The sequence below is a fragment of the Mesoplodon bidens genome, assembly GCF_964165515.1.
Source record: "Mesoplodon bidens genome assembly, chromosome: 9".
Classification (NCBI taxonomy): domain Eukaryota; kingdom Metazoa; phylum Chordata; class Mammalia; order Artiodactyla; family Ziphiidae; genus Mesoplodon; species Mesoplodon bidens.
The window spans coordinates 58,881,703-58,908,427 of NC_138166.1; the positions used below are offsets into that span (position 1 = coordinate 58,881,703).

General features: G+C 39.9%; 1 protein-coding gene across 5 annotated transcripts in view; it reads left to right on the plus strand.

The window, feature by feature from the left end:
• The window catches only part of CREB5 (cAMP responsive element binding protein 5), a 425,217-nt gene that overhangs the window by 64,720 nt on the left and 333,772 nt on the right, over nt 1-26,725 (plus strand). For all 5 annotated transcript variants that reach the window (XM_081244659.1, XM_081244661.1, XM_081244663.1 and 2 more), the window contains exons 2-3: nt 18,809-18,880; nt 24,314-24,407. In XM_081244659.1, the coding sequence (XP_081100785.1) occupies nt 18,827-18,880; nt 24,314-24,407 (148 nt within the window). In that variant the 5' untranslated portion in view covers nt 18,809-18,826. The remainder of the gene's footprint in view (nt 1-18,808; nt 18,881-24,313; nt 24,408-26,725) is intronic.

Consider the following 26,725-nt stretch of genomic DNA (forward strand, 5'->3'; position numbering starts at 1 on the left):
GTAGTTGGACAAGATAACCTTGACCTTCCAATTGGATGAGGATGAGAGTAAGCTTTGATTGGGTCTGGGGCTAGAGACAAGGAGAATGGGATCTTATCTGTCTTAGACAAGGGCAGATATGCCCAACCAAGGATCATGGTCAATGTGTTGGGAAAGCACTAGAAGGGGGAATAGAAGGTGCTAAGAATAATAGTTTAATTCCATTTTCCTGAGTCCTGACTCCTATGGGTAGATTGGCACTCCTGCTTCTGTGCTCTCAGAGTCTTCCTTGAATCTCGATCTAACTTTTCACATAGACATGTAGTTATCAGCTGCTGTCTGCTTCCCTTGAAGACCACATAACAATAGTTAACATTTATTGAGAGCTTACCATGTGCTAAATGAATTACAGGCAGCTTTTCTTTCAGGCTTCGCAGCAAGCCAATGAGGTAGTAGCAGTAGTTGTCGTTTTTATTATTATTCCTATTTTGTAGATGAGGATACTCCTATTTTGAGCAGAGGGATAGGGAGAGGATGAAACTCATTTCTGTGTTATTCTGAATCTTGACCGCTATGTTATCTCTTGGGGACTTTGTTTTTTTTCCTCTAGAACTCCCCAATACCTAGGGTTCCAGGCAAGTTAGGCTTCCAGTAAAAATTGTTTGTGATAAATAAGTGGACAACCCGACTCCCCTCTGTGCTTGCCACACTGTGTGATTACATACTCTAACAAATATGCATGCAGATTTACTGAATTCTGTTCTATGCTGGTGGAAAAACGTAAAGACAGAATAATGCAGAGAAAATGCTCATTGGAGAAATTAGCTCAGGCAATTAAGTTTTCTGGGTAGTCCTCAAATTATAGCTTGTGTTTAATACATGGAATCAAATAAAAAATTAGGACCTTGATTTTTTTCCTTGTCGTATAAACATAACAAGTTTATACATGAATAAAAATTAATGTCTCTGCCAATGAATGATACTAAAATGCCATACTATCCTTGCTTGTTATTTTTGTCACCATAAAATAAACCATATTTCCATGATTATGTAACCATATGCTTTTCAGAAGTTTTAGATTTAGATTTCATAATAGTAATAAGAACTGGCAGTTACATAGCATTTACCATGTGCTGGGCACTGTTCCAAATTGTTTACATATGTTAACTCCTTTAATCCTCATATACTCTTATATCCATGTGAGGTAAGTGCCATTTTAATAAAATATGAGGAAACTGAGGCACAGAGAGGTTAAGTGACTTGTCTAAGGTCACACAGGTAATTAAGGAAAGAAAGAAGATTTGAACCCAGGTGCTCTTAAAGACTACAGAGTACTATGGAGCTGTGATTTATTGAGTAGTCACTGTATGCCTCATTCAATCTTTACCACAACGCTGTGTGGAAAAGAATTATTTTGTCCATTTAACAAATAAAGACACACTAAAATTTAGGGAGGCTTCGAAATTTGCCGAAGATGGAACAGATAGCTGCAAAGGTCAAGGCAGGTTCACAGACACTTACAGCATCCTTGCCATCATCACACGCTTTTGGATGTATTCCTTTTATCTTACCCTGAGTCTTTGATTTATTTTGTACACAATCAATGTTCATGGTAGAAAGAAAAAGAATATATAGATATGCAAAAAATGCATCATCTCATTGCCTAGCTGCAACCACTGTAAACCTGTTAATGTTTTGGTATATATCCCTCAAAATTTCCTATGTGTATAAAATCACAACTTTAGATAAAAGCGTGATTTGTCGATTACCAGAGTTTCTTCACTAACTTTCAATGGAAAGACTGTCTTTACATTTAAAATAATTACTCAGCTCTGTAAAAACCAAAGCAAAACAAATCTAGTCTATTGAGAAATAAAAACTGTATTTGATGCACTTTCTCCACCCAAATAAAATGTTCTTTTTTTAAAAAAATATTTTTTATTGAGGTAATATTTGTTTATAACACTACATAAATTTCACGTGTACAGCATTATATTTTTACTTTTATATACACTATAGCGTGCTCACCATTAAATTTTTGGTTTCCATCTGTCACCGCAGAGTTGACCGTCTTTACCCATTTTGCCCTCCCCCTGCCCCTTCCCCTCTGGTAACCACTACTCCATTCTCAGTATCTGTGTGTTCGTTTTTGTTGGTTTGGTTTGTTCACTTATTTATTTGTTTGTTTGTTTGTTTGTTTATATTTATTTATTTATTTATTTTTTTGCGGTACGTGGGCCTCTCACTGTTGCGGCCTCTCCCGTTTCGGAGCACAGGCTCCGGACTCGCAGGCTCAGCGGCCATAGCTCATGGGCCCAGCCGCTCCGCGGCATGTGGGATCTTCCCGGACCGGGGCGCGAACTCGTGTCCCCTGCATCGGCAGGCGGACTCTTAACCACTGCGCCACCAGGGAAGCCTATTTATTTATTTTTAATATTCCACATACAAGTGAAATCATATGGTATTTATCTTTCCGCACCTGACTTATTCCGCTTAGCATTAATACCCTCAAGGTCCATCCATGTTGTTGCAAATGGCAAGATTTCATCTTTTTTACGACTGAGTAGTATTTACGACTGTGTGTGTTTCTGTATGGATGTATGTATCTATGTGTGTATATATATATATATATATATATATATATATATGTTTGCATATGTATATATCAGTGTGTATGTGTATGTATACATCTATATATCTATACCTATCGACCTGTCTGTATCTATCTATATATATCTCACATCTTTATCCATATATCCATTGACACTTAGCTTGTTTCCATATGTTAGCTATTGTAAGTAATGCTGCAATGAGCATAGGCGTGCATATATATTTTTGAATTAGTGTTTTCATATTCTTTGGGTAAGTACCCAGAAGTGGAGCTTTTGGATCATATGGTAGTTCTATTCTTAAGTTTTTGTTTTCCATGGTGGCTGCACCAATTTATGTTCCCACCAACAGTGTCTAAGGGTTCCCTTTTCTCCACGTACTTGCCAACACTTGTATTTCTTGCCTTTTCGATAATAGTCATTCTAACAGGTATGAGGCGGTATCTCATTGTGGTTTTGATTTGCATTTCCCTAATAATTAGTGGTGTTAAACATCTTTTCATGTGCCTGTTGGCCATTTGTATGTCTTCTTTGGAAAAATATCTATTCAACACTGACAGTTTTTTAATTGGGTTGTTTTTTTGTTGTTGAGTTGTATGATATTGTAATATGTTTTGAATATTAACCCCGTATCAGATATATGATTTTCAAATATCTTCTCCCATTCAGTAGGTTCTCTTTTCATTTTGTTGATAGTGTCCTTTGCTGTGCAGATGCTTTTTAGTTTGATGTAGCCCCATTTGTTTATTTTTGCTTCAAAAATATTCTTTTAACTACTAAATCCAAAATATGGTATTTAACAGTCAAAGCAAAAAAAAAAAAATAGTACTTGATATTGTCCTAAATTTGGTTATATGAGATTGAAAAGGCTTCAGTGTCTTGTTTGAAAGGCAAATCAGTGTCTCTTCTGATAGAAAGAAGTATTATTACTATATCTAATAAGTATTGTACATTCACTATACACCAGAAATTGTTCTCTCTCTATTCTGTATACAGGTTCTCTCCATATATAATAAAAATATTATATATTTATATTATATATATAAATAAATCTTCAAAATAAGCCTAGGAAGTAGTTTTATCTCCATTTATAGATGAGAAAACATGCCCAGAGAAGTTGAGTTACCTCCCAAGGTCACACAGCCATGGTTTGAAACCAGGCAGTGTGACTTTAAGCTAGAGCTAAAGTGGTGACTGAGGGAATTAATCCCAAGGTCAGTGTTTAGACTCTCATACTGTCGGCCTGTGTTAGTTATGTCACAGGGATTGTTTCTTACTTTGGGGGAAGTCTAAATACTTATTTATGCATGAGATAGGCTGTGTTGTTTAATTCATGAGAAGTTGAGCATCTGCCTTGTGTTCCAGCCTCTGTCCTAATCCTGGAATGTCTTTAACCCTCACAACAACCCCAAAGTAAAGTTATTATGATCCTCGTGTTTTATATGAGGACCGAGGAACAGAAAAGTTAACTGCTCCAAGTCCCTTTCTCTCCAGCCTGGAATTCTTTAGTGCTTTTCTTTACTCAGAACAAATCCTCCTCTTGGATGATTTGAGGCCTGCCTGCTTCTCAGTGACCCTTGACCCCTTTCTCTCTTGCCCACCACACTGCAGTCTCACCAGTCCCCTTTTAGTCCCTCAGACACCCCAGCTCTTTGCTTCTGGGGTCCTCTGTGCCTGGAACACCCTCTCTTGTTCATTTGCATAGCTCAGCTCATTTGCACATTTCAAACAGCTCATTTGCCTAGTTCAGGCCTCAGCCAACCTCTCCCTTAAATACATTCCCTTGTCCACCTTTTTCTCTATCACATTGCCCTATTTATATCTTGCAATGGACTTTCCAAAATGTGCAGTTGTTTTTCTTGGTCACTTACTTGATTTGTGTGCCGGTGGTTTTTGCTTACTTTCTTTTTTGTTCTCCGTGAGAACAGGGACCTTATCTGTCTCCTTCCCTGCTCTCACCTAACGAGGTCCTCCAGAGACATTTGCTGGAAGACTGACAAGTCTTCTGGAGGCAGACAGGGGAAATGAGGGAAGAGAGTGACTCTTCAACCACCTTAAAACCTGAACCCTGCACTGGGCTTGGGTGAGTGAAGATCTGTGCTGGAAGCAGCCAGCCCTGGGACAGGAATCTGGGGTCATCCGATGAGTGAAGACAGAGGCCACTGTCCACCATCTGGGAAGGCCCTGTGCCCGGCTTATTTGTCCAGATGTTCTTGGGAGTGTCTCATTGTCACCTTTGGGTCCATGACCCTGGCCTGTGGCAGGGGAGCCTCACTCGTACTTTGAAGATTTCTGATGAGTGCTGTGGGGTGTGCCTTGAAGTGGCTTGTGTGCACTGTGGAATTTGGCTCCCGACAGCCTCATTTTTTAAGGGACTATCTGAAGCCTGGTTTTGTTGTTTGTTTTGCTTTCCTTTTCTTACCTTAGCTCACTGAATCGCCTGGTTCAGGGGACACGTAGACACCAGGTTGACTCACTGTCCAGCGCTGACACTGAGCAATTTCTCTCATTCTGAGAAGTCCGCAGGACGTTGGGCGGCTGGGGGATGAGGCTCCGTGGAGAGAAGCTCTCTCTTATGCTACTCCTTTTTGAGCTTTCTTAGAGTGTTATTAGCAGGAGAAGTCTTGCAGTGATGGTTTGGATGTGAGTACTGGTCTATGTAGGAAAGCTTGAGAATCAATGAGCTTGGACTTCCGGGTGCATATTGGCGAATCCTGACCTCAGTTTCCACGGGCGTTGACGGGTAACTGTTGGTTTCCAGTGAGAGAGGGGAGCCGTAATCTCAACATGTGTGGGATGTGCCCCGTGGGGCTGTGTTTTGTAGGCAGTGAAGTTAAGGCTTGCCCAGAAAAATAACATGTTTTCCTTGCCTGGTGCTTGAGCTGTTTGCCCAGTGACTGGCTGATTAGCGGTTTGGGAAGAAAGGAGACATTGGTTAACTTGGGTGTCCGGAGGATTTTTGCGTGTGTGTGTTTGTGTAAGTGGTTGTTTCTGTTTCTTTGGAAATAGTAGAGGACAGATGAAGAAATAACAATGATATTACTACTTTCAACTTGTGTTCAATTCCTTGAAGCATCTTACAAACATTAGCTTGATGCCATTATTTAAATAATCCCATCACGTCAAGAGTACCAGAAATCCTTTAATGTGGGTATCACAAAGATGGAAAGGAAAACTGAAGGTTTTGGAAATTACTGAGAATTTTGCCATCCTAACTCATATTTGAATGGCTTTATCGGGCTGTGTTCCCTACCGAGGCACTTAGTGGAGAAGATAAATCAAAGCTGTATCTAATCAAGGCTTTCTTTCAGCCTTGACGGAAAATGCTTTTCTGAGATTAAAAATGGCTGACACATAGGATGTGGTGGTACATGGAAGAGATAGTTTCACTAAATAAAATTTTCACTACTCCCAAGCATTAAAAAAACCCTCAAAATTTGCCAGGCTTTCCATACATACAGACCTTTCTGCATTGGGAGGGTGATCTGCTTTGAGGCACAGAGGTCTTCGGCTAATCATCTTGAATAACCCAGTGTCCTGGGTTAGGAAATGTTGCTGTTATTGAGATGTGAGCTCCCCATTTGCCCAAGTGGTCTTATTGACCAGATCTTTGATTTGTGCTGTGACTTCCTTTTTTCACAGCTAACTCTTACTGCCTTATTCAAAGTATTTTTATTAAATACCACATGTGATACTTTGGGAATGAAAAGGAGAGGGAAGAAAAGAAAAAAATAGGGAAGAGCAAGAACAAGAATAAGCAGTAAGCTGATAAAGGGTAATATAACTTGCTAAAGAAAATTTAATAACAAAAGGAAGATTCAGTTTCTTTTTTGGTAGCCCAAGTGGAGAGTGGATGTAAACAAATGTCATAATCTGTATTAGTCTTATTTCTTTTTTTCAGACTTTATTTTATCACATATATAAACATATATATTGATATATTGATATATACATAAAATATTTTAAATATGATCAGAATTTCTCTGTCTGTTTTACATCAACTGCATTTTTTTAACCTTTTGACCCCCCTTTACCCGTTAGTCTTATATTAGTCTTATTAATCTGTATTAGTCTTATTTCTAATGACTCCAGGTGAGCCTAGAAGTACCCACTGATAAGAAGGCACTGAGTTTCTCAATTTATCCCAGGTGCCTCCCAAACTCCACTTTTTTCCTACCATCAGTGCGACTGGAGTCTGGATGGTAAGGACAGCGTGGCCAAGCTGTCAGGGTGGACTTGCCTAGCAAAGAGCTTTCCCTTCATTTCTGTGGTTGGAAGCAGTGTTCCAGGAAGGTAAACAAATTCATGTGCCTTTCCAGCTCTGGCTCCTCCAAGCCCAGGGCGAGGTGTCTGATGCTCCCTGGCTTGCTCAAGCCAGCAACAGCCAAATTTATCCTAGGGTCAAGTGACCCATTACCCAAGCTTATGTGTCAGCTGGTATGTCACAGAGCTAGGGTTTGAACACAGACCAGACTCCAAAGCATTTCTTGACATCACATCTCAATTAGAAGACAAAAAAAAAATAATTCTACTTGGGAGCCTATGAGTAAAAAGCTGGTAAATAAGGTTTGGCTTGGTAATTGCTAGATTATCAGAGAAGCGTAGAAGATCAGGATCTCTTTAAAGATCATCCTCTCCAACATCTTTCAGAATCTTTAATCTCTCTGCACATGCTGTGAAATGTAGACATAACTCTTTACACTATCCAGTACTTCAGCAATTCTATGTGCTTACTACAAGGTGACTGATAAAAACAGTAACCAACATTTCACAGCACTTTACAGTTTATGTAGTGCTTTTTAAAGCACATTTGTTCACCCAGTACGCCCAGAGGCAGATGATGCCAATATTGTCTGTGGTCTCTTTTTATAGTGAGAAAAGTAATGTTCAAAGAAGTTAAGTAATTTGCCCAAGATCACACACTAGTAAGCAAGGGAGCTGAGATGCAATTATTGATTTTCTAACATAAAATCTGGTCCCCTGGCCACAGCGTTAAGCTTGTTGCAAATAATGTAGTCTTATTTATCAGAATTAAAAGTAAAATAAAGCCTAAATTAAAACAAACATTAAAACTCTACTTCTAGTACAATTAAAAGATCGCTTCAAGGTGTGTGTGTGTTTGTTCCTTGAACTGATAGCTGATTGTGAGAAATGTTTAGCTGTGAAAGGAGATTATGTGGTATTTGATGTAGTTAATAAAACAGGCTTGCTTTCTCATGGCCCCTGATCTCTCATAGCACTTTGCTAAAACTATTTTATGGCCTTTACAATTCTACCTTCCACCATAGACATCTGTACATGCCTCACCTCCCTACTGGATGGTCACTGCTCACAGGGCAGGGGCTATTTTTTTTGAGCCTTCCTGTTCCTAGCATGGAGCTTAATGCTTGGTAGGTGCCCGGTGACTGTGTGAGGAAGGAATGAATAAATGAAACCAGTGTCCTTGGTTTCTGATCCTGTCCCAGTGCATGCCGAGGTTGAATCGCTTTGGAACAAGTTCTGGGTGACAGGTAATCAATCACTGTCCACAGGTCGCTCTCCCTGAAGCTGCCCCTGAACAGTGCCCTATGAAGATCCTAGAATTGGCTCGTTGAACAGCTGTAATTCACCCACGTGGGCTTGGGGGCTCTTCGCTTCCCCTTTACCCAGCCTTTCAATGGAAATGTCTGACCGGCCTCCTTCCAAATCCCCTCTGGGTGCTTCGTGCCCCTGCCTGCTTTCACTTTTCCTCTCGGAAGAGTTCAGGTTCAGGGTATTTCCTAGGGCCTGACCTCCACCTCCTGAGTAGAGAGACCACAGTCAAGCTGAGGGAAAGGTCCTAGGTTTGGGGGAGCGGGGGCATTCAAAATAGTCCCTTTCCCTTTCTGTGCTGATTGGGAGTGTTGACTGAAAAATGGAGCTGTTGTCTGGGGGCCGAGCCCTGGGGAGAGAAGGAGCTGGCCCCTCGTTTGTTTGTTAATAGCTAGGACCTTTTGATGAATTGGAGTCTGGTACAGTGTAACCTCTCGTGGGTGGTGGTTCAAGGAAAAGGCCTTTTCTTTCTGTGTCCTTTTTTCCAGTATGTTTCAGTGGGTTTATAGGCTTTAGTGAGTGGCTCTTTTGTTTAATAGGAAGTTGAGAAAAACATGAAGGACTTTTCTAGTCTGTGGAAACGACTTAGTGATTCTCAGAAATACATCTGATTTCTGCACTTTTAAAATACAAGCTTAACGATCCTTAACTGTGGTGAACTTGGGCTGCGAGGCAGACCCGGGTTTTCCTCTTATACCTCCTTGGAGCTCAGTAGCCTCCTCTGGGTTACGTTTAGGACTAGGCATCAGTTTTGAGGCTTGAGCTAGTTTATGGAGATGAAATAATCTCTGTAATGTGTGTTAATGTGTGTCACACATACACACCACAACCTATCAATAAGAAAACTTAGGCCGAAAGAGAAAAAAAATTAAATGTGTATATATATATGTGTGTGTGTGTGTATGTATGTGTATTTATATATGTATGTATTTGTGTGTGTGTGTGTGTGTGTGTGTGTATATGTATGCCTATTAGTAAGTTTTTGCCCTGTTAATAAATAAGTTTTGAAGTTGGTTAGGGTTAGGGGGCCAGTGTTCCCCTAATAAGTATTCTATGAGCTGATGACTGATGATACCAGGAACATAAAAACAATTTGGGGCTTCCCTGGTGGCGCAGTGGTTGAGAGTCCGCCTGCCGATGCAGGGGACACGGGTTCGTGCCCCGGTCAGGGAGGATCCCACATGCCGCGGAGTGGCTGGGCCCCGTGAGCCATGGCTGCTGAGCCTGTGCGTCCGGAGCCTGTGCTCCGCAGTGGGAGAGGCCACAGCAGTGAGAGGCCTGCGTACCGCAAAAAACAAACAAACAAACAAAAAAACAACTTGAAATCTTGTGACATTCTCCGCTTAAATTTTAAAAGGAAAAGAAAACCAAAATCAAACAAAGCATGGTCCTTTTGGTGGCGCTGTCCTCAGCAAGAATATAAAATTAACAAGGCAATTATCAGGAGTGAAAGGGCATCTGAACAAGAGCCGTTTCCACCTTGGGCCAAGGCTTTCTTTCGCTACCATTGCGTCAACACCGCTTAGAATGTTGTAGTAAGTGAACTGGAGAGTGGGGCTGTAGGTAGCCAAACGAGGTAATTCACTTAAAAAAGTCTACTCTAGTTTACTCATCTGTCTCCGCTATGGATTGAAGGCGTATGCTTATGCTTAGTTAAATTTTGGCAACAGTCCCCAGCCCTCCTTCACATTGAAAGGGAATGATAATTTCACATACTTTTTTGAATATTCATAAAGTTTTTATTGGCATTGAATCTAGCCTCATCCTAGGCTTAACTTTGCCTGCGTTTTCCAGAGCTGTGTGCAAAGTATAAAGAGGTGGGTATGTGTTTAGTCTCTTATTTTCATTTCCTCTGCTGTATGCTGACTTTGTTTTCATTGTCTCACTCTTACTATTTTCTTACTCTTATCTGCTTTTTACCTCTAAACCAGTGGGCAGTGGGACTAATACTATGATTATTCTTGCAAAATCTGCACTATTAGCTGTTGGGTCGGGAAACTTTGGTGTTGCACAGGGCTGCCCATTCTGCACATCACAGAATATTTTGTACCCCTGACCCCACCTATTAAATGACAGTGGTGACTCCCAGAAACAGTGGCAACTAAAAACTGGTTTCACATATTTCCAAATCCTCTTGCTGGGCCATGCAAGGAAATTGTGCCTTCTCTAGGAAAGCTGATGAAAATGTGCCTTTTGCTAGTATTTAAGATATATATACATATATATTTTTTTGGGGGGGGTGCTGCGTTGGGGCTTTGTTGCTGCGTGCGGGCTTTCTCTAGTTGTGGCGAGAGGGGTCTACTCTTCATTGCGGTGCATGGGCTTCTCTTGCTGCGGAGCATGGGCTCTAGGTGCGCGGGCTTCAGTAGTTGTGGCGCGTGGGCTCTAGAGCGCAGGCTCAGTAGTTGTGGCTCGCAGACTCTAGAGCACAGGCTCAGTAGTTGTGGTGCACGGGCTTAGTTGCTCCGTGGCATGTGGGATCATCCCGGACCAGGGCTCAAACCTGTGTCCCCTGCATTGGCAGGCGGATTCTTAACCACTGTGCCACCAGGGGGGAGTCCCTGCTAGTATTTAGAGGGAACTTTATTAGAATGATGACAGAATCTTCAGATGACTTAAGATTTTTACCTTAACATGGCCTTTAAGTAACCTGCTAGTACTGTCAACTGTTCACATGCTTGACATTTGACGCATAGTGCGGTAGGAATCTGAACCAAGTCTTTGAATGTATTTTTACCCTTGTATTCAACTGACACGGTGAGATGGGGCAAGTTCTGAACACAACTGCTGGCTACCTTAGATAGGACTTGAGAATGCCTAGCTTTCTTCTGGAGTAAAAGATAAAAAACACTCAGTTTGATACCATCATTCTCAAATGTCTTTTACTAGTAAGTCAGTAATGGTAATCATAAGATTTAATACTAAGATGAAATAGCCTCTTACCAGGCCTTGCAGAGAGCAGAGAGGTGTGGCATGATCACCACTGTGTTTCATACACAGTGTCACATTTTGTAGCTCTGATTCACGCACAAGAAGGAAACGTCTCAGATGTTTTGTTAAAGATTACTTCAGCCCATACATCAAATGGACCAAACATATATTGTTGCTGGAGATGCAAGGATACTTACATAGATTAAAGATACCAAGAAAACAGTTCTAGCCAATAAAAATCATTTGAATGTGTGAAAAGCAAACCAAGACTAGAAAGTTGTAATTTTTCAGAATATTCAAAAATATTCTTTTTACATGAAAACAGTTTAAAAACCAAATGCACTCAAAATGTCTTAAAAAGTATCCAGAGGCAAAGTAGTTCCATTTGGGAGTGCGTTACAATTTTAAAGTCAAATTTTACTATAGTAGAGCAAAGAAGGAAAAGAAAGAACTTTTTCTTTCTTCTGCTAAGTTATTCTTCAATTTCTAAAGGCAAGCTGCTTTTGACCAGAATGAAGAATATACCTGGTTTTGCATTTAATTTCTTTGCTATCATAGTTTTTCCTCTCAGGGTTTCACGGGGCAATTATTTTAAATTGCAGTGGAAGACTTTCTGGAAAGGTACAGATGACAAGGTCAACTGAACCCCTGGTCACCTCTTATTCCAATTTTATTTTTTCTTTTCTCATCAGTTTGTTCGTATTGGGAGTAGGTAAAAGGAAGAGTTTGCTTTTCAGCCTGTCTTCTGAGGTTGGGTTCAGTCTCATTAGAAACAAGCCAAGTAATTTTGTTACATTCAATATTTCCTTCAAAACCTGAGAATCTCTAAGCTAGTGTTTTGTTAACCACATGCATGTCAAATAAACTTTTCATTGAAATGAGGTGTGTCCTGCCAAAAACGTATTGTGCAAGGTGGGAACAGGAAGAGGAACACAGACTTAGACATACGGCCTTGGGCACAGACACACACCCTGCAGAGACTAATAGGCTGCACCTCTAAGGTCCAGCACTGTTGCTTAACAAGTATGTTCTGAACTTCTGAACCCATAGGTAGGAAAGCTGTGAGACAGTATTGTGTGAAACATAAGTAGAAATTAGCCAGTAACTTTGAAAAGAGGGCTCATATCCAAAGAAACATATGGAAAACTTAACACAAAAACAAAAACAAAAAAAAAAAGAAAGAGAGAAGACAGAGGAATCTAACTTATGAAAACCCAATCCCACTGGAATGTTTTTTCATACACAGTATGAACGCCACATAAATATAACCACAAACCTCTGCTAAAGTACACGAGAGGACGTGAGCCCCCAGCACTCTCTCCTGTGAGGGCCGGGAAGTAAGGCCCCGTGAGTTTCCAGAGACAAAAGCTCTTTGGAAATCCTTCCTCCTGGGAACCATGGGCCTGGTTCGAAGGGACATTTGGACAGTCCCTTAAGCATGATGCAGCCTGTGAAACAACCCTAAAGAGGTCTGTGATTCAGGCTGTGGGACTCTGAACTTTGGGGATACCAGTGAATGGTGGACATCTTTTAAGGACAATGATATTCTGGTTTGAACGGGATGGCAATGTTTAGCTGCAAGTGGTCTGGGTAAAGCTGAGGACTCCCGGGAAAGAGTTCTGGCTGTAAACTGCCCAGCAAGACACCCCCATTTTCGCCAAGTTCTGTTGAAATTTTCGCTGAGAAGGTAGAGTCCCACTCTTGGTCTTGTTCCCTGTATAAATCTCTAGTTTGAAAACTTTGCAGCATTCAAGGCGTTTCAAGCTTGAGGGCTGAAATGTCACTTTAAAAGCAGGGTTAAAAAGGTCACACAGCTGCAAATAATAATAGCCCAATGAAATTCAGATTCTAGCTGCAGCCCACTTCAAGAATAACACTGAAACAGGAAACAAGCCTACTAGATCTTTTTACCAGTAAAGCTAGTAAGAGCACATCTGATAAAATGAGTGTGTGTATGTGTGTGTGTGTGTGTGAGAGAGAGACAGACAGACAAAGAGAGACAAAGACATACATAACAAGACAAAGACACAGAGAAACAGACATATAAAAAGAGAGACATAGAGTTTTCAAGAGAGAAGATACACACAGAAAAACAAAGCACAGAGAGACACAGATGCAGAGATGGACACTAAGACCCACTCACAAAATAATTGATTTTCTTGGACTGAGATTCAAGGGTGTTTATTTTTCTGTTTGAAGTTACGATATTAAAATAATATTAAAGAATTTTAAAATAATTTAAAAATTATTTTTAAAATAATGCCTCTGTAAATGGTCCTATTTACAATATTTTACTAAAATGGTTCTGTATCACACATGAGCAAATAAAATAGTGAAAGGTACCATATCCTTCAGATTAAATATATAATTCCTTTCCAATAGCTAGCCACGTGTTGGGAGAATGACCCTGCACCCTGGCTTTTAAAGTAGAATCAGGCATCTTAGAATAAAATACTTTAATGTGTGCTTTTGCTGAATTTGTGTTGGGTTATTACTGAGTGTGGCTCTTTGCCTTTTTGACCAAGACATTGAGAGAAATATTTGTTTTGTTTTGTTTTGTTTTTTTAGAAACATGAAGTACAAATTGGCTATACCCTTAACTAATTTAGTTAATAAACAACCTTTGCTTCCAGAAACAAAGTAAGACTGATCTGGAATCTCACACAGTGTGATGAACTCAAGATGTTTGTCGGCTAACCTTGGCATTTTAGGAAGGACCTGTTTCCTCTTCTAGAACCCTTTCTGCAGTCTAGTAAGCTCAAAAGGGTAGCGAAGATCTGCTTCACAGGAGTCCTGCCAAGAAGACTCATTCCACGCTCATTGTAGGGCGGTAAAGGCTGACAGAGGTTGTTAACATCGCTATTAAAATGCAAGCCCCCTTTCAGATCTCTAATGCATTCATGTCCAGATTAACAATACCAGAGCTGATGAGGATATCAATATTATTATTTGTGCTCATTTATATATACAGTTGTGGCTTTGAAGTTCCCAGAACTTTTGGTGTTGATAAAAGTGCACGCCAGATTTTCAGATTAAAACAACATTTTTAGTGTCTTACTATTCCAAATCCCATATCACTGTATGAATGTATTTGCTGTTGTGGGGGAAATTTGGGCCATTACACTGAGATTGGAGTTCGCTGTTAACTAAGAATCGGTAATGGCTTACTATGATTTAGATGGGGAAGCATCACTCTTGGCTGATTCTAGCAAAGCAGATGATGTAGGTTTTTTTTTTTCCCTTTGGGCTTAGTTGTTGCTCTTAAGTTTAAAATACATATTTACAGTATTTTGTGTAGACTATCCAAGTTTTTTGTGGCATTTGTTTTTTGCAGTGTTTGCCCTTCATGAAGTAGTAATTCCAAGTATATCCCTAAATGCCTGGCAAAGCATTTGAATGGATTGCATCAGCCATTGTGGAAGATTTCCCATTTTAGACCAGGAGGAATTTGTAGGGTCAAACGCTAAACAATGAAAGAGATTCTTGCTCATTGAGAGGCCAGCTGAATCCAGTGGCAGTTTAGTTTGAATTGTAAATCAAACCTGTCATCTCCTTGTCGACTACGAAAAACCTCTACTCGCTTTATACACCATTAGGGTTTGTTATTAGGGTTTCGTATTGTTTTCCAGAAATTTGAAGGGAAATTAGACTCTTGAGGCATTTGTTCTAAGTGAACATTGAAGCTAAACTTTGGAAAAGGAGGAACAAAAAATGATACTATTTGTAAAGAAACTCTTAAATGATTAGACAGCTGCCTCCACAATTATTACTGTATCTAACCAAAGATATGGGGTCACTGGGTGTTACTCAAAGGGCCCTCTCTGGGTGCCATAAACAGTCCACACGTGGTTAATAGACTGGACTCCAGTGGTTTCAGCATCTATGACAATATTAACAGACTGAATTCGTAATGAATTAATACATTTACATGTGAAATTTAATGAAAACTAGACTGTTGTTTTCACCAAAAGCAACTTTGACTTTTTTCCATTAAACCTGGTGAGATTTCTTCTCTGGTCATAACTGGGAACAGGTGAATTATTGGCCTGCACAACCTCTTGCCTTGCTGAAAACTTGGCTGTGGGCCAAAAAGTTTGAGGACCACTACCTTAGGAGTAGGAAAAAAGCAAGCTGTCTGAGACGGTTTATTGTGGTGATTCAGGATTCATTATCCATCCCACAAATATTTATTGAACGCCTACTATGGCAGCTCTGTGCAGTGCAGCCTGGGGTTTGGCGGTTGCCAAGCAAAACCTGGTTCATTAAAACATCCCAGCTAGTAAAACAACTGAATGGGAAATGAGAAGATGAGGCCTGACCTCTGAGGACCAAATGTAGAACAGCCTGGCTAAAATCATGTCTGAGTAATTTGCCCCCCATGTGATGGATGATAAAAGAATATACACAGGGCTTTAGTAGAAGTCTGTTGGAGGGAATAATTATTACAATATGTGCTAGAAAAGAACCATAATAATAGACCATAAAAAGAGATCATGGCTCTTGACTAATACATCAGACCAGATCATACTGGTTGATAAAAGGAATGAAGCCTGCGTGGTAGAGTGGTACTATTTAGTAAAACTATCTCCAACACCCACACAGGAGGAATGAGCAAGGGTGTGCTGTTTATAGAGGGCTAAATGTGGGAACGCGAGCATCAAAATAAAGCAGTTGAGGTTCACACATATATATACACCCACTCAGACCTTACTAATCACTTAAAACGTATTTTATTTTAGCAACTGCCATTTTACCTTAGGACACTTATTCCAATAGTATGTTGCCAAAACATTTGGTCCATGGGATTCATAGCATGCAATAAATTGATAGATTCATATATGTTTTAATAATAAAATAATACAGTGACTGGTAACTCAGTTGAACATAGTGAACTGAACTCTAAATTATTTGAAGGCAGACTCAGTAGTTGTCTAATTGATCCTATTCCTCTAAGTGTGGTATCCAGACTATGAAGGCTCAATAAGACAGTGTAAATCTATATGACTGAAATTTTTTTTCTGACTGAAGGTTGTTCAGTCTCCTATCACTAGCATCGTATAATTCCATGATATTTGCTGCAGTTCATATGCAAATTATAACCAGTAATTAAGATAAGGTAGCTCATGTTGATATTAAGCAGAATTGATAAACTATTACCATTAAGGGCCTGAATTTATGGGAAAAGTCAGCATATTGGTGGACTCAGGTTTGGGATAGAGTTGTGACTATGGTAGAAAGATACTTCCTCCTCATACTGATGTGGCAAGGCTCGGTCAGTCTCTTTCTTCACTTTGGCTTATTAATGAATCCCCTTTAACCTGCAGCAGTAGCACTTCCAATCTTGACCACTTCTATTGGTTGGACATTAATTATCATCACGAATTACTTCTTTCAGATGTAGACCATACGTGTATTTACATGGAACTTTCTTGGAACTTTCTCATTTTACCATCATGTAATCTTAATATTGGTTAATAATATGACTAATATTGCCATTCTTTGGTTACTTTAGCAACCAAAATTGTTAAATGATGTCCAAGAAAGATTTACTTTATAGCAACTTCTCTATTATACATGAGGAATAGTTAATATTAGAGTGAGGTTCCAGTAACACTTGTCCACAAAACCTCCCCCCACCTCCAAACACACACACTTAAATACCTTTAAGACCTTCCTCCATAATTTGGAAATGGCTCCCTAACTGATTGGTGTGATACAGGAATGAAGGAGTTGAAGATTGATATTCATACCCCCATTTAAAGGAGGGGAAATTGAGGCATGAAGCAGTTTAGTGACCTGGTAATGGTCAGGCAGATCATGGACACAGAGACAGAAAAGTTCCAGGAAAGTGTTTTAAAAAGTTTACTAGAAAAACAAGGCATATTTAATATGAATGAATAACCCAGTTACGGTGCTGTTTGTTCTATCTTGGATCAAAATCATTTTCTCAGCTTTAAAGTCACCCTTTATTTGGAGGCTTAGAAGTAAGTCATCAGCATTCACAGCGGGGAGGAGGGATGCTCTATGATAAGTGATGGCAAAATCACATGAATAACGAGATGTGAGAAGTCATTTTAGTTGCTCATGACTTTCCTCAGACAAGGGCAAGTGGAAAGCTTCTGAAGATATTTGTATTTTTTTCCTTCTTCTTCTAAATATAATAGAGTAAAAAAGTTTAACCAATATGCCTAATACAGGAAAACTGTAAAATTATTCTACATTACTGCCTTGATAGGTGACTAGTCATTCCAAATGGAGAGTGAAAAGGGCATTACTTAGTGAAAATTGAGGAATAGTGATGTGAAGAGAGTTTACATTTTAAAATTTGTTTTTAATATCTGACTAGGAGTGTTATCTAAGGCAAGTGTTTTCATTTTGTGTTTCAGAAAAGTGAAAGTATGCCTCTATTTCCCAAAGAATATATGTGGATATCTTAGTGTTTGGGGGGAGGCTGTAATGATGTACAAATTAGAATTGGTTTGTTTTTTTGTTTTTTTGTTTTTGCAAGATGATAAAGTTTTCTTGGATGAAGGGTAACTATTCCATGAGTGAAGCAGAGTTTCCTCTTTCAAGGGTGAAGGTGACTTAAGACTCCTTTGGAATAACCTACACGTAGAATTTTAAGGAAGCACAGCACTTCCTTTCTTCAGAGACAAAACAGTAGGTTTTAATTCTTTAATGAAGCCGTGTCCCACCAGCAGCACATGGAGCTTATTTAAACTCAGTTCCAAAACTGGCAAAAAGAAAAGTATGATTTAGAAGACTATTTAAATTATGGAACTTCAATTGTATAGTACTTCTTATGATACTAAAAAAAATTTTATGTTACTGTATAGATTGGTAACTACACAATTATATATATTGTACTTTTATCGGTTTGGGGGAAGATTTGCAAAGATATTTGATTACGCTCAATTTTTGCTTCATGAACTTACCTTAGAACCTAACCCCTGCATAAGAAAAGACCATACTATAGTTTAACATATGTCTGAGATCACAACATAAGGTTTCTCCCTGCAAAGCTACCTTATTCCAGACAATTTATCTAGATCAGAGGGGCAGTCGCCTTAATCTGATTTTAATTTCAAATCAGCCTGTAAAACCAAATTAATGAAATATTTAAGGTAATGCTTTTTGCATTTGCTGATTTCTCGTCACCTCTGCACAACTTGGATAGCTTTTGTTGAGGCATCATCAAATGCCTGAGATGAAAGAGAATTTAAGACCGTGGCTCACTGCCAGTGTCATTTGCTAAGCTGGCTGTAGGGCTACCTTGCGTCCCTTGCTCATACTGAAGCTCAGTGGGGTGATCATGGGAGAATCATTTGACCTGATGCTCAGGGTTGGTCCTCACACCGATGATTGCCCAGTAACTACCCTTCTCTTGCTCTTTGCCTTGCACAGGTGGGGTTTTACCTGATAATAACACCCACCAGGCACAATTTCTGCTGCAATAGACATTGTTTTTGGTTGCATTTTGTTGGCATTTTTTCTTCAAAGTGCAGTAAATATGCACTCAAGAAAACACAGTGGGAACTTGGACCGCAGGGAACCTAATAAACTTCAGCAAGGCAGGACCTGTTGTTCATGTTTATGTTTTTCTCATCTAATTTGGGAATTGGCATAGGAGGGGGCTCCGAGCCATTGCCTTTCTCAGGTAGAAGCAGGAGATATTCATGAATCTCTGTTTTCCTTCCTCTCTCCCCCTGACCCTTCAGATTTATGAGGAATCCAAGATGAATTTGGAGCAGGAGAGGCCGTTTGTCTGCAGTGCCCCAGGCTGCTCCCAGGTGAGTGTAGGGGGGTCCTCCACTCTGGCCTGCAGGGGATGCAGTACCTTCCCACAGTGAGGCAACTCTCACTTGGCAGTCATGCCTGCTGTTGGCTTTTCTTCTTCACCAAGATATTCTCAAAGTCCCCCTCACCATCATCATCACCATCATCACCATCATCATCATCATCACCATCATTTTCCACTTTGACTAGTTTGAACTACTTCCCTCACAGCCTCTGAAATACATCAGTGTTGGCCATTTCCATCCATAACTTTCCCCTGGAAGTAAGCCAGCCGCATCCTGCCCACCAGATGTTCAGGATTGTTATTTCAGACAGGGGGAAAGAGGGTGCTCTCTTTGACAATAGCCACTTGAATTCTGGGCCTTTGGATTACTGGTGAAATAGCTCACCATCAGAGACTGAATTCGATTTTGTTTTGTTTTCCCGTTTGAGTAAAATAAACCCCCTGTGACTCTTCTAGAACCCACAGTTTTTCCATTTATCTAAACTTTGAGAGAGGAAGTTGGCCTGCTATGCTGGGTTAACCCTCTTTTAGCTTCTGATGGCTGCCATCAAGTGGATTAGATGTGAGGCTTACATGAGGTACTGTGTGCGGAGTGTTTAGTAAAGGACCTGCACATTGTGCTCAATTGACGCCCACTGTTGCTATGGTGACTGCTGCTACTATTGTACTAGAACCCATCTCTTTGAAAGAAATTGGAAACATCCATCATCTAAAATCAGAATTTGACATTTTTCCTTTGGAACAGGATGGTGACTTTTTCTACACTTGACCCTTTGGATATCTCCAAGTTCCGGTCATTGGAAAATGACCACACATGGTGCTCTCATGCCAAGATCTTCATTTTATGGGATAAAGGACAAGCTTAGAACTCAGAGCACAGGCATGTGGGTAGTTATGCTCTCTTTCTCTGAAGTTCCCAGTAGTTTCAGGTGGAATCAAGCCCCACTCTCTTGCCTGTTTATGTTGTGGGGTTGGCAGCACAGCGTAGAGCCATGTCTGGGAGTCAGTGAGAGGTGATGTCCATTAAGGACCCTTTTCACTGTTTCTCCCCAGAGAGTTTGAGGGGGGTTCTGGAAGCTTGCTGGAGGGAATACGCCATGGAAGCATGAAATGTTATTGCCTCGCGATGCCGCTGTTGACATCAGCCACCAGCTGAGAAACCAGCCTCCTTTGCTTGCGTTCTGGCAGATTCTGCAGGGGCTTTTATTTGAATGTTGGTTTTTACCTAATAAATAAGGAAAGCAGTAGAGAAAATTATTTTGAATTTCAACTATATTTTGGCAAGCTTGTCTTGGAGGTCCTTTTGAAATAGGAAACACTGGGAAGACACAGATAGGTTGAAGTATTGGGAAAAGTTCTGCTAGACCAGGACTCTCCATTGTGAATGCAGAAAATTGCCTTATCTAAGTTAAAACTGATTTCCACTTAGTTTCCTTAAGGAGGAGTCTCAATAGCCAGAAAGAATCCAATAACTTGAGCAGTTTGCTTTGCTGTGGCTGTAAAAATGTGACATTAAGTTTTATTCAATTTGAGTCACTCAGCACATTTTTGAGGGTCCTGCTCTGTGCATAAAACACATGTATCCCTGCCTTCACGGAACTTCTAGCCTAGGCATTACATTTGGAACCACATAAGCAATTCATCAATTAATTAATGAATTGCAATTTTCCATGAAGGAAGAGCACAGGCCACCCTGAAGACTATCATAGGGGGATTTACTTTACTTGGGGAAGATAATGGGGGTGTCTCTGTGGAAGGGGCATTTAAGGGAAAGGGATCCTCAAGAGACTTAGCAAAGGCCAGAGAGGGTTCATGGCAAGTTAGGGTTCCAGGTGAGTCCAGGATTGTGAATGATGGTAGAGGAGAGCCTTTAAGAAAGGGGTATTTAGCCACATCCAGCATTTGGATAAGTCAGAGAGAAAAGAAGTGTACAGAGGACATTGGACTATGTGGCAGAATTTCCCAAGCTTGGCACTACCAATATTTGGGGCTGAATAATTCTTTGTTGTGTATGTGTGGGGGGCTTCCCTGTGCATTATAGGATGCTTAGCAGCATCCCTGACCTCTATCTGTTAGATCCCAGTAGTGCTCCCCAGTTGTGAAAACCAGAAATGTTTCCAGGCATTACTAAATGTCCCCTTGGGGGCCAAATTGCCCCCGGTTGAGAGTGACTGCCCAGTGACTTGCATTTTGGCTTTAGCCTTGTTTCTTTTTGGATCCCTTCCCTTTTGGGAATTGCCTACTTCTAAGTGATGCTCCCTCATTCTATTTTCGGTATTGCTATAAGCCATCTTTTCTCCTTTTTGGAATCAGGCAGGGTATAAATAAATAAATGCTACAGACGTGTGGTCACTGGTGTCAGACACTGCTAGAGCTGGCACAGCAAGAGGCCTGAGCAGGGGCTGTTGGGTTAGGCAGTTGGCTGTTTGCCGGCGACCTATGAGAGAGGAGTTGGGGTGGGGGCCAGATTGAGTGAGTGGGTGGTGAGGAAGTGGAGGTGGCCAGCATAGAGGAGCCTTTCAAGAGTGCTAGGGAGTGACGGGAAGCAGAGTGATATAATGGTAGCCTGAGAAGGAAGCAGCTTGAGAAAAGGTTTTTTTTTTTTTTTTTTTAACATCTTTATTGGAGTATCATTGCTTTACAGTGGTGTGTTAGTTTCTGCTTTATAACAAAGTGAATCAGCTATACGTATACATATATCAAGTCAAGGCTCGCCAGGCTGGATTTAGTCAAGGGCAAGGAGGAGTGAGCATGCTGGCTTGAAGGACCACAGCTGGAGTGCCCTTCCCCAGACTGTAGGGGTGTAGAGGATCCTGTGGAGGTGGGGGGGGGGGCGATGCTCATTCCTCAGAGACAGGAGGGAATGGAAATAGGACCTATGAAGTTAATGTAAATTCTGAGATGGAGGTGATAATAAATGTTGAAGGGGTGCATTTCAAATGACCTTGAACTTCAGTGAAGGAGCAGGTCATTTCCTTGAGAAGGCTGGGTGAACTGAGGAAAGGTTTGGAGAAACATGAAACTTGAGAATTTACATAGTTTCTTGGTTTTAAGGTAAAATTCCAAGCCTCTTCCTTCAACCCCCACTAAATTTAAATGTAAAGATATATCTAAAACTTGATGTCTCTATTTAATGTGGAAGTGTTTCTTTTTCTTGATAAGCTATTATAAAAATATGAGCATCTTTCAATTGAAGAGATATTAGAATTGAGAAAATATGGTGGTTGGCCAGTGATTCCAAGGGTCTCCTGGTGGGGTGTTAGGGAATCAGTCCATCATGGCATTTACTTGAGCGATGTTCCATAGCCTGGGACCTGCATGGAGAAGAAAGGATGGCTGGGAATTGGAAAGGGGAGTAAATATGAATTATGAGTGCTTGCACTGTGTTGGAGGTGATGGATGGATTCCCCTCCCACCCCCTTTTCCCCTCATTGGAAAGAACCTTGGCTGTATTAGGAATGGCCTATAATACCTGGGAGAGGGGTGTGTGTGTGTGTGTGTGTGTGTGTGTGTGTGTGTGTGTGTGTGTGTTACGGCTGCTTATAAGTTAGCTTTGTATTAGGAATGGCCTATAATACCTGGGAGAGGGGTGTGTGTGTGTGTGTGTGTGTGTGTGTGTTACGGCTGCTTATAAGTTAGCTTTGTCCCAAAAGTGAGGAGAAACAAGCTTCTCTTGCTCTTTCTGATCTCACAAAGTCCAATGTTAATTTCACTGTTCCTTTGTCCTCTGCATTTACCTTGTTTTAAGTTCCAGTGGTCTCTCTCAGCTCTGTATCTATTGCAGACTGTACATTTTGGTTATTTACAATTTTCTATTTTCCTACCAAATTAAAAAAAAATCACAGATATCCTATATTGTCTTATTTGGAAGGTAATTATAATTAATATGAGATATCATGGAGATTATTAGTAGTATATAATAAGTATTCTTTATATTCTATTTTAGGTTATTATTTTATGGAGCCAAAAATGGCTAACAAAATGGCTGCAAATGAAGGATATTCCCATGTTGTTTTTTGGTATATATTACAGAAAAGAATTATAATAAAGGCTTTTGACAGAAAGACTAAGAAATTTAACCTATGTGTCTAAGCCACACATGGTAGTGTCACTTATTTGATGCAGTCATTCTACTATAGTGTTATAAAGGACCAGATGATCCTGCAGGAAAAACCTACATGTCATGAAGACTTCTGTGTATTCAGAAATCTGGCATTATCACCATGTGTTGCAACTTCTGTACTCTCCAATTTATGTTATACAAATGACAAAGAAATAAGTGATATTTATTTGAAGAACTACTTTTAGAATATTCCAAAGGATTTAGCCCAGTGAATCCCCTCATTCCCGTGAATACAAATTATACTGTTTGCAGAAAAGATTTCTACCTTAATATACAATGGTAATTGAAATTTATAATGGCTATCCTGAGGAGCTGGGACGCTCTGAGAGATTTTCTAGATTGTCAAAGATTCGGAAATATTCAGCAGACTTCATTGTCTTTTGTTGAATTTTCATTTGACTTTGATAAAGCAGATACCCTGTTAAGTTCAGTTATTAAAACATACCAGTCTGAGTCAGGATAGGCTAGGATCTGCTACAATAACAAATTAGTTCAAAGCTTCAATGACTTGACACAACAAAGGCTTATTTCAGTTTCCCAAGCATACATTTCAGTTATAGATTGGCAGGATATTTTTCATAATCCTTCAGAATTCAGAGATGCTCTTCATAATTCTTCAGAGATTTAGGATGATTGAGGGGCCACTATTTCTTGTATTGTGAACCTCTTTGCTAAAAGGGAGAGGGTCTTGCCCCAAGAAATAGATGCTCACATCTGGGTGACATGTCACTTCCATTCATGACTCAATGGGTAGAACTACTCACATGGCCCCACCCAATCACGAGAGGCAGGAAATCCAATTCCACCATATGACCAGAAGCCAGACAGCTGAAAATATTTGGGCGCAGCATTTTTGACAACCATAATATCATTCCCTGAAAATTAAAAATAAAGTGGTGGTTTACTACACTACATGGAGTATAGAACACTAAAAATAATTTGCTGTGTTACTATAAATCATATGTATAATTATAATTAATGAGATAATCAGTGTGCAAGGTCTTCATAAACAGAAACATACTATGCAAATGTCATGGGGTACATCTTTAGATATATATGGCAAATAATTAAGCGTGACATGTAGTTCTTTTCCAAAGTTTGACATGAATGCATATGTGCTTGCATCAAATAATTTGTCATTTTACTTACCATGCTTTCACACTTTTTCAGAATGAATTTTTTGTTTTCCTTGTCACATTTGCAGTGCTGAATGAATCTTTTTCTCTATGATGGTAAAATACATATTACAAAACTGAATGGCTCCTCTCCCCTCTCCCTTTTTTTCTATTTGTCTGACAGCGCTTCCCAACAGAGGACCATCTGATGATTCATAGGCACAAGCATGAAATGACTTTGAAGTTTCCCTCAATAAAAACAGACAATATGTTATCAGGTAAGGAGCCATCAGGCAAAGACGCTTTGGGTGATCAGATCAGCCTCATGTGAGATACTTGTTCTACAGAATAGGATGATTTCCACTGGCAAATTCTACACCTTGAAAATTTATATTTCTAAAGTATAGCTGAGGCTTAAAATAATGGTAAGCAGGAATGTAATCCACTAATGTAGTGTTCACTCAAATAATTGGAGAGCTATGACTTCTTGTTTTCTGGAATGTGAAATATTTATTACTATGAAACTTGGCTCCATATAAGGATTTTTTAACATCACATACCTGTAATTACTCAAGCAACAGATATTAATTGAGCATCTGTAATGCACACTGCACTGTTCTGAGTGCCGTGGAGGTGCGAAGATTGATATGATTACTGTTTTCGAGGGCATCACAATGTGTGTGTGAAAACTTAGCTAAAATAGAGGACTGTCCATGATATATATCAACTGAGCATTGTAAGGAAAAATGCTGTGTGACTTTAGCAGAAGGAGCTCTCTTTCTGGACTGAGCTGGTCAGTGAAGGTTTCCTTAAGAAACAGTACCGGCTTCATAATTGGGAAATTAAATAAGATAATGTGTGGAAATACAAGTGCTCAGCGAATGTGATCATAAATAAATAATAATGATAATCCATCCATTAATTTCCATTCTGTCCCATCTTGAGAGGTAGTGTGGTAAATTAGAAAGAGTGCAAGGATTGAGGAAACTTGAACTCTAGCCTGGCCAGATGACCTTGAGCAAGTTGGTAAACACTTCTGGGCTTCAGTTTCTTTTTCCATTAAATGGGAATGATTTTATCTGCCCAGTCTATTTCACAGGCTTATTGTGATCCAATGAAAGCATGTAAGTGCAAGAGTTTCATAAACCCTAGCAGGGCAACTGAAGCATTTCCTGTTGCCCTTCTCAGGCTAGAAATATTTCACTCAAGCCACTGTCTCCCTGGCATCGTGAAAGAAATAATACGCCCATGAACATGTTTTAAATGACATCACAAGAGAAACTGACTGCACAGGCAAAACTGACTCGTATAATTGAGGATTTTTATGGCACTTAAATTTTACAAGTATTTTATTATCACTTTTATTAGTAAATACCCTAAGAGTTTTTTCAGACAGGTTATTATTACAACCCACATTTTACAGATAGAGATGGAGGGGCATGGGAGAGGGAGCAGCTTTCCCAAACTCACCAACAGGGCAAAAAAATAGGGCCCTTGATCCTGCAGTCCTAACCCTCTGACTTGCACCAGCTACTGCTTTGTCAGGCTTCATCAGTTTATATATATGATCAAATACTCCCAGTGACGGGACTGTCCACACGTCTTCACTGTCTGGCCTGTGACTTGTTAATGGTGCAGATGGGCTGTGATTTGCAAGACTCTCGTGTTCAAAGGCAGCTTCTTCCCTTCCTTCCTCTACCACCTCTCTCTCAGCCTGTTTGTTTTTATTGAACTAGATGGCTCTTCAGAAATAACTTTATCTTTCCTTAAGTCTAGAAACAGAGATACAGAAACTCAAATTTCTAAGAATTATGAAAGCCTAGAAGGGTTAGGAAGGGTGTTCTGTTCTTTTGTTTTTATCATTTATTATGTTCTATAGAGTCACATGTGGTGTAACCTTATAGTTTAACAATGAACATGTATAGGAAAGTAGCAAGACTCTAGACTTTGGAATTCCCAATATTTCAAGTAATAAGTTCACCCTTTATTTCTCCCAAACAGGATCCCTAAAATAGGGTGCCTGGGGCTAGGGGAGTGGGAGGTGAGTGTGAAGGAGTGGTGATTATGTGACGATATTATCACTATAGAGGTAAGTACCAGCGTAGTATCTCTCAGGTAGACTGCTGGGATGGCCCTACAGGGAGCCCCATCCAAAGGTCTGAAGAAAAGTAGCTAAAGATGTGGGAACATTTCTATAGATTTCCTATAGGTTTTTGATGAAACTCTTGAAACTTTTCAGTAGTTCTTACCAGATTCTTATTAATTTGTTATGTCAAACTCAGAATAAGAAAATGAAGGGAGAAATAAATGAGGAAAAACAGCATGCATAATATAAGGGCATATTTTCTTTTGCTTTCTCAGGTTTTATATTGAAGCTGGTATGAGGCCATTTCATACTCCCAATGAAATTAAGTGCTAAATTTTTTAAACCATTTTTTAATTGAAGGATAGTTGATTAACAGTGTTGTGCTAATTTCTGCTGTGCAGCAGAGGGACCCAGTTATACACAGATATACATTCTTTTTTTAAAAATATTCTTTTCCATTATGGTTTATCCCAGGAGATTGGATATAGTTCCCTGTGCTAAATTTTTAAA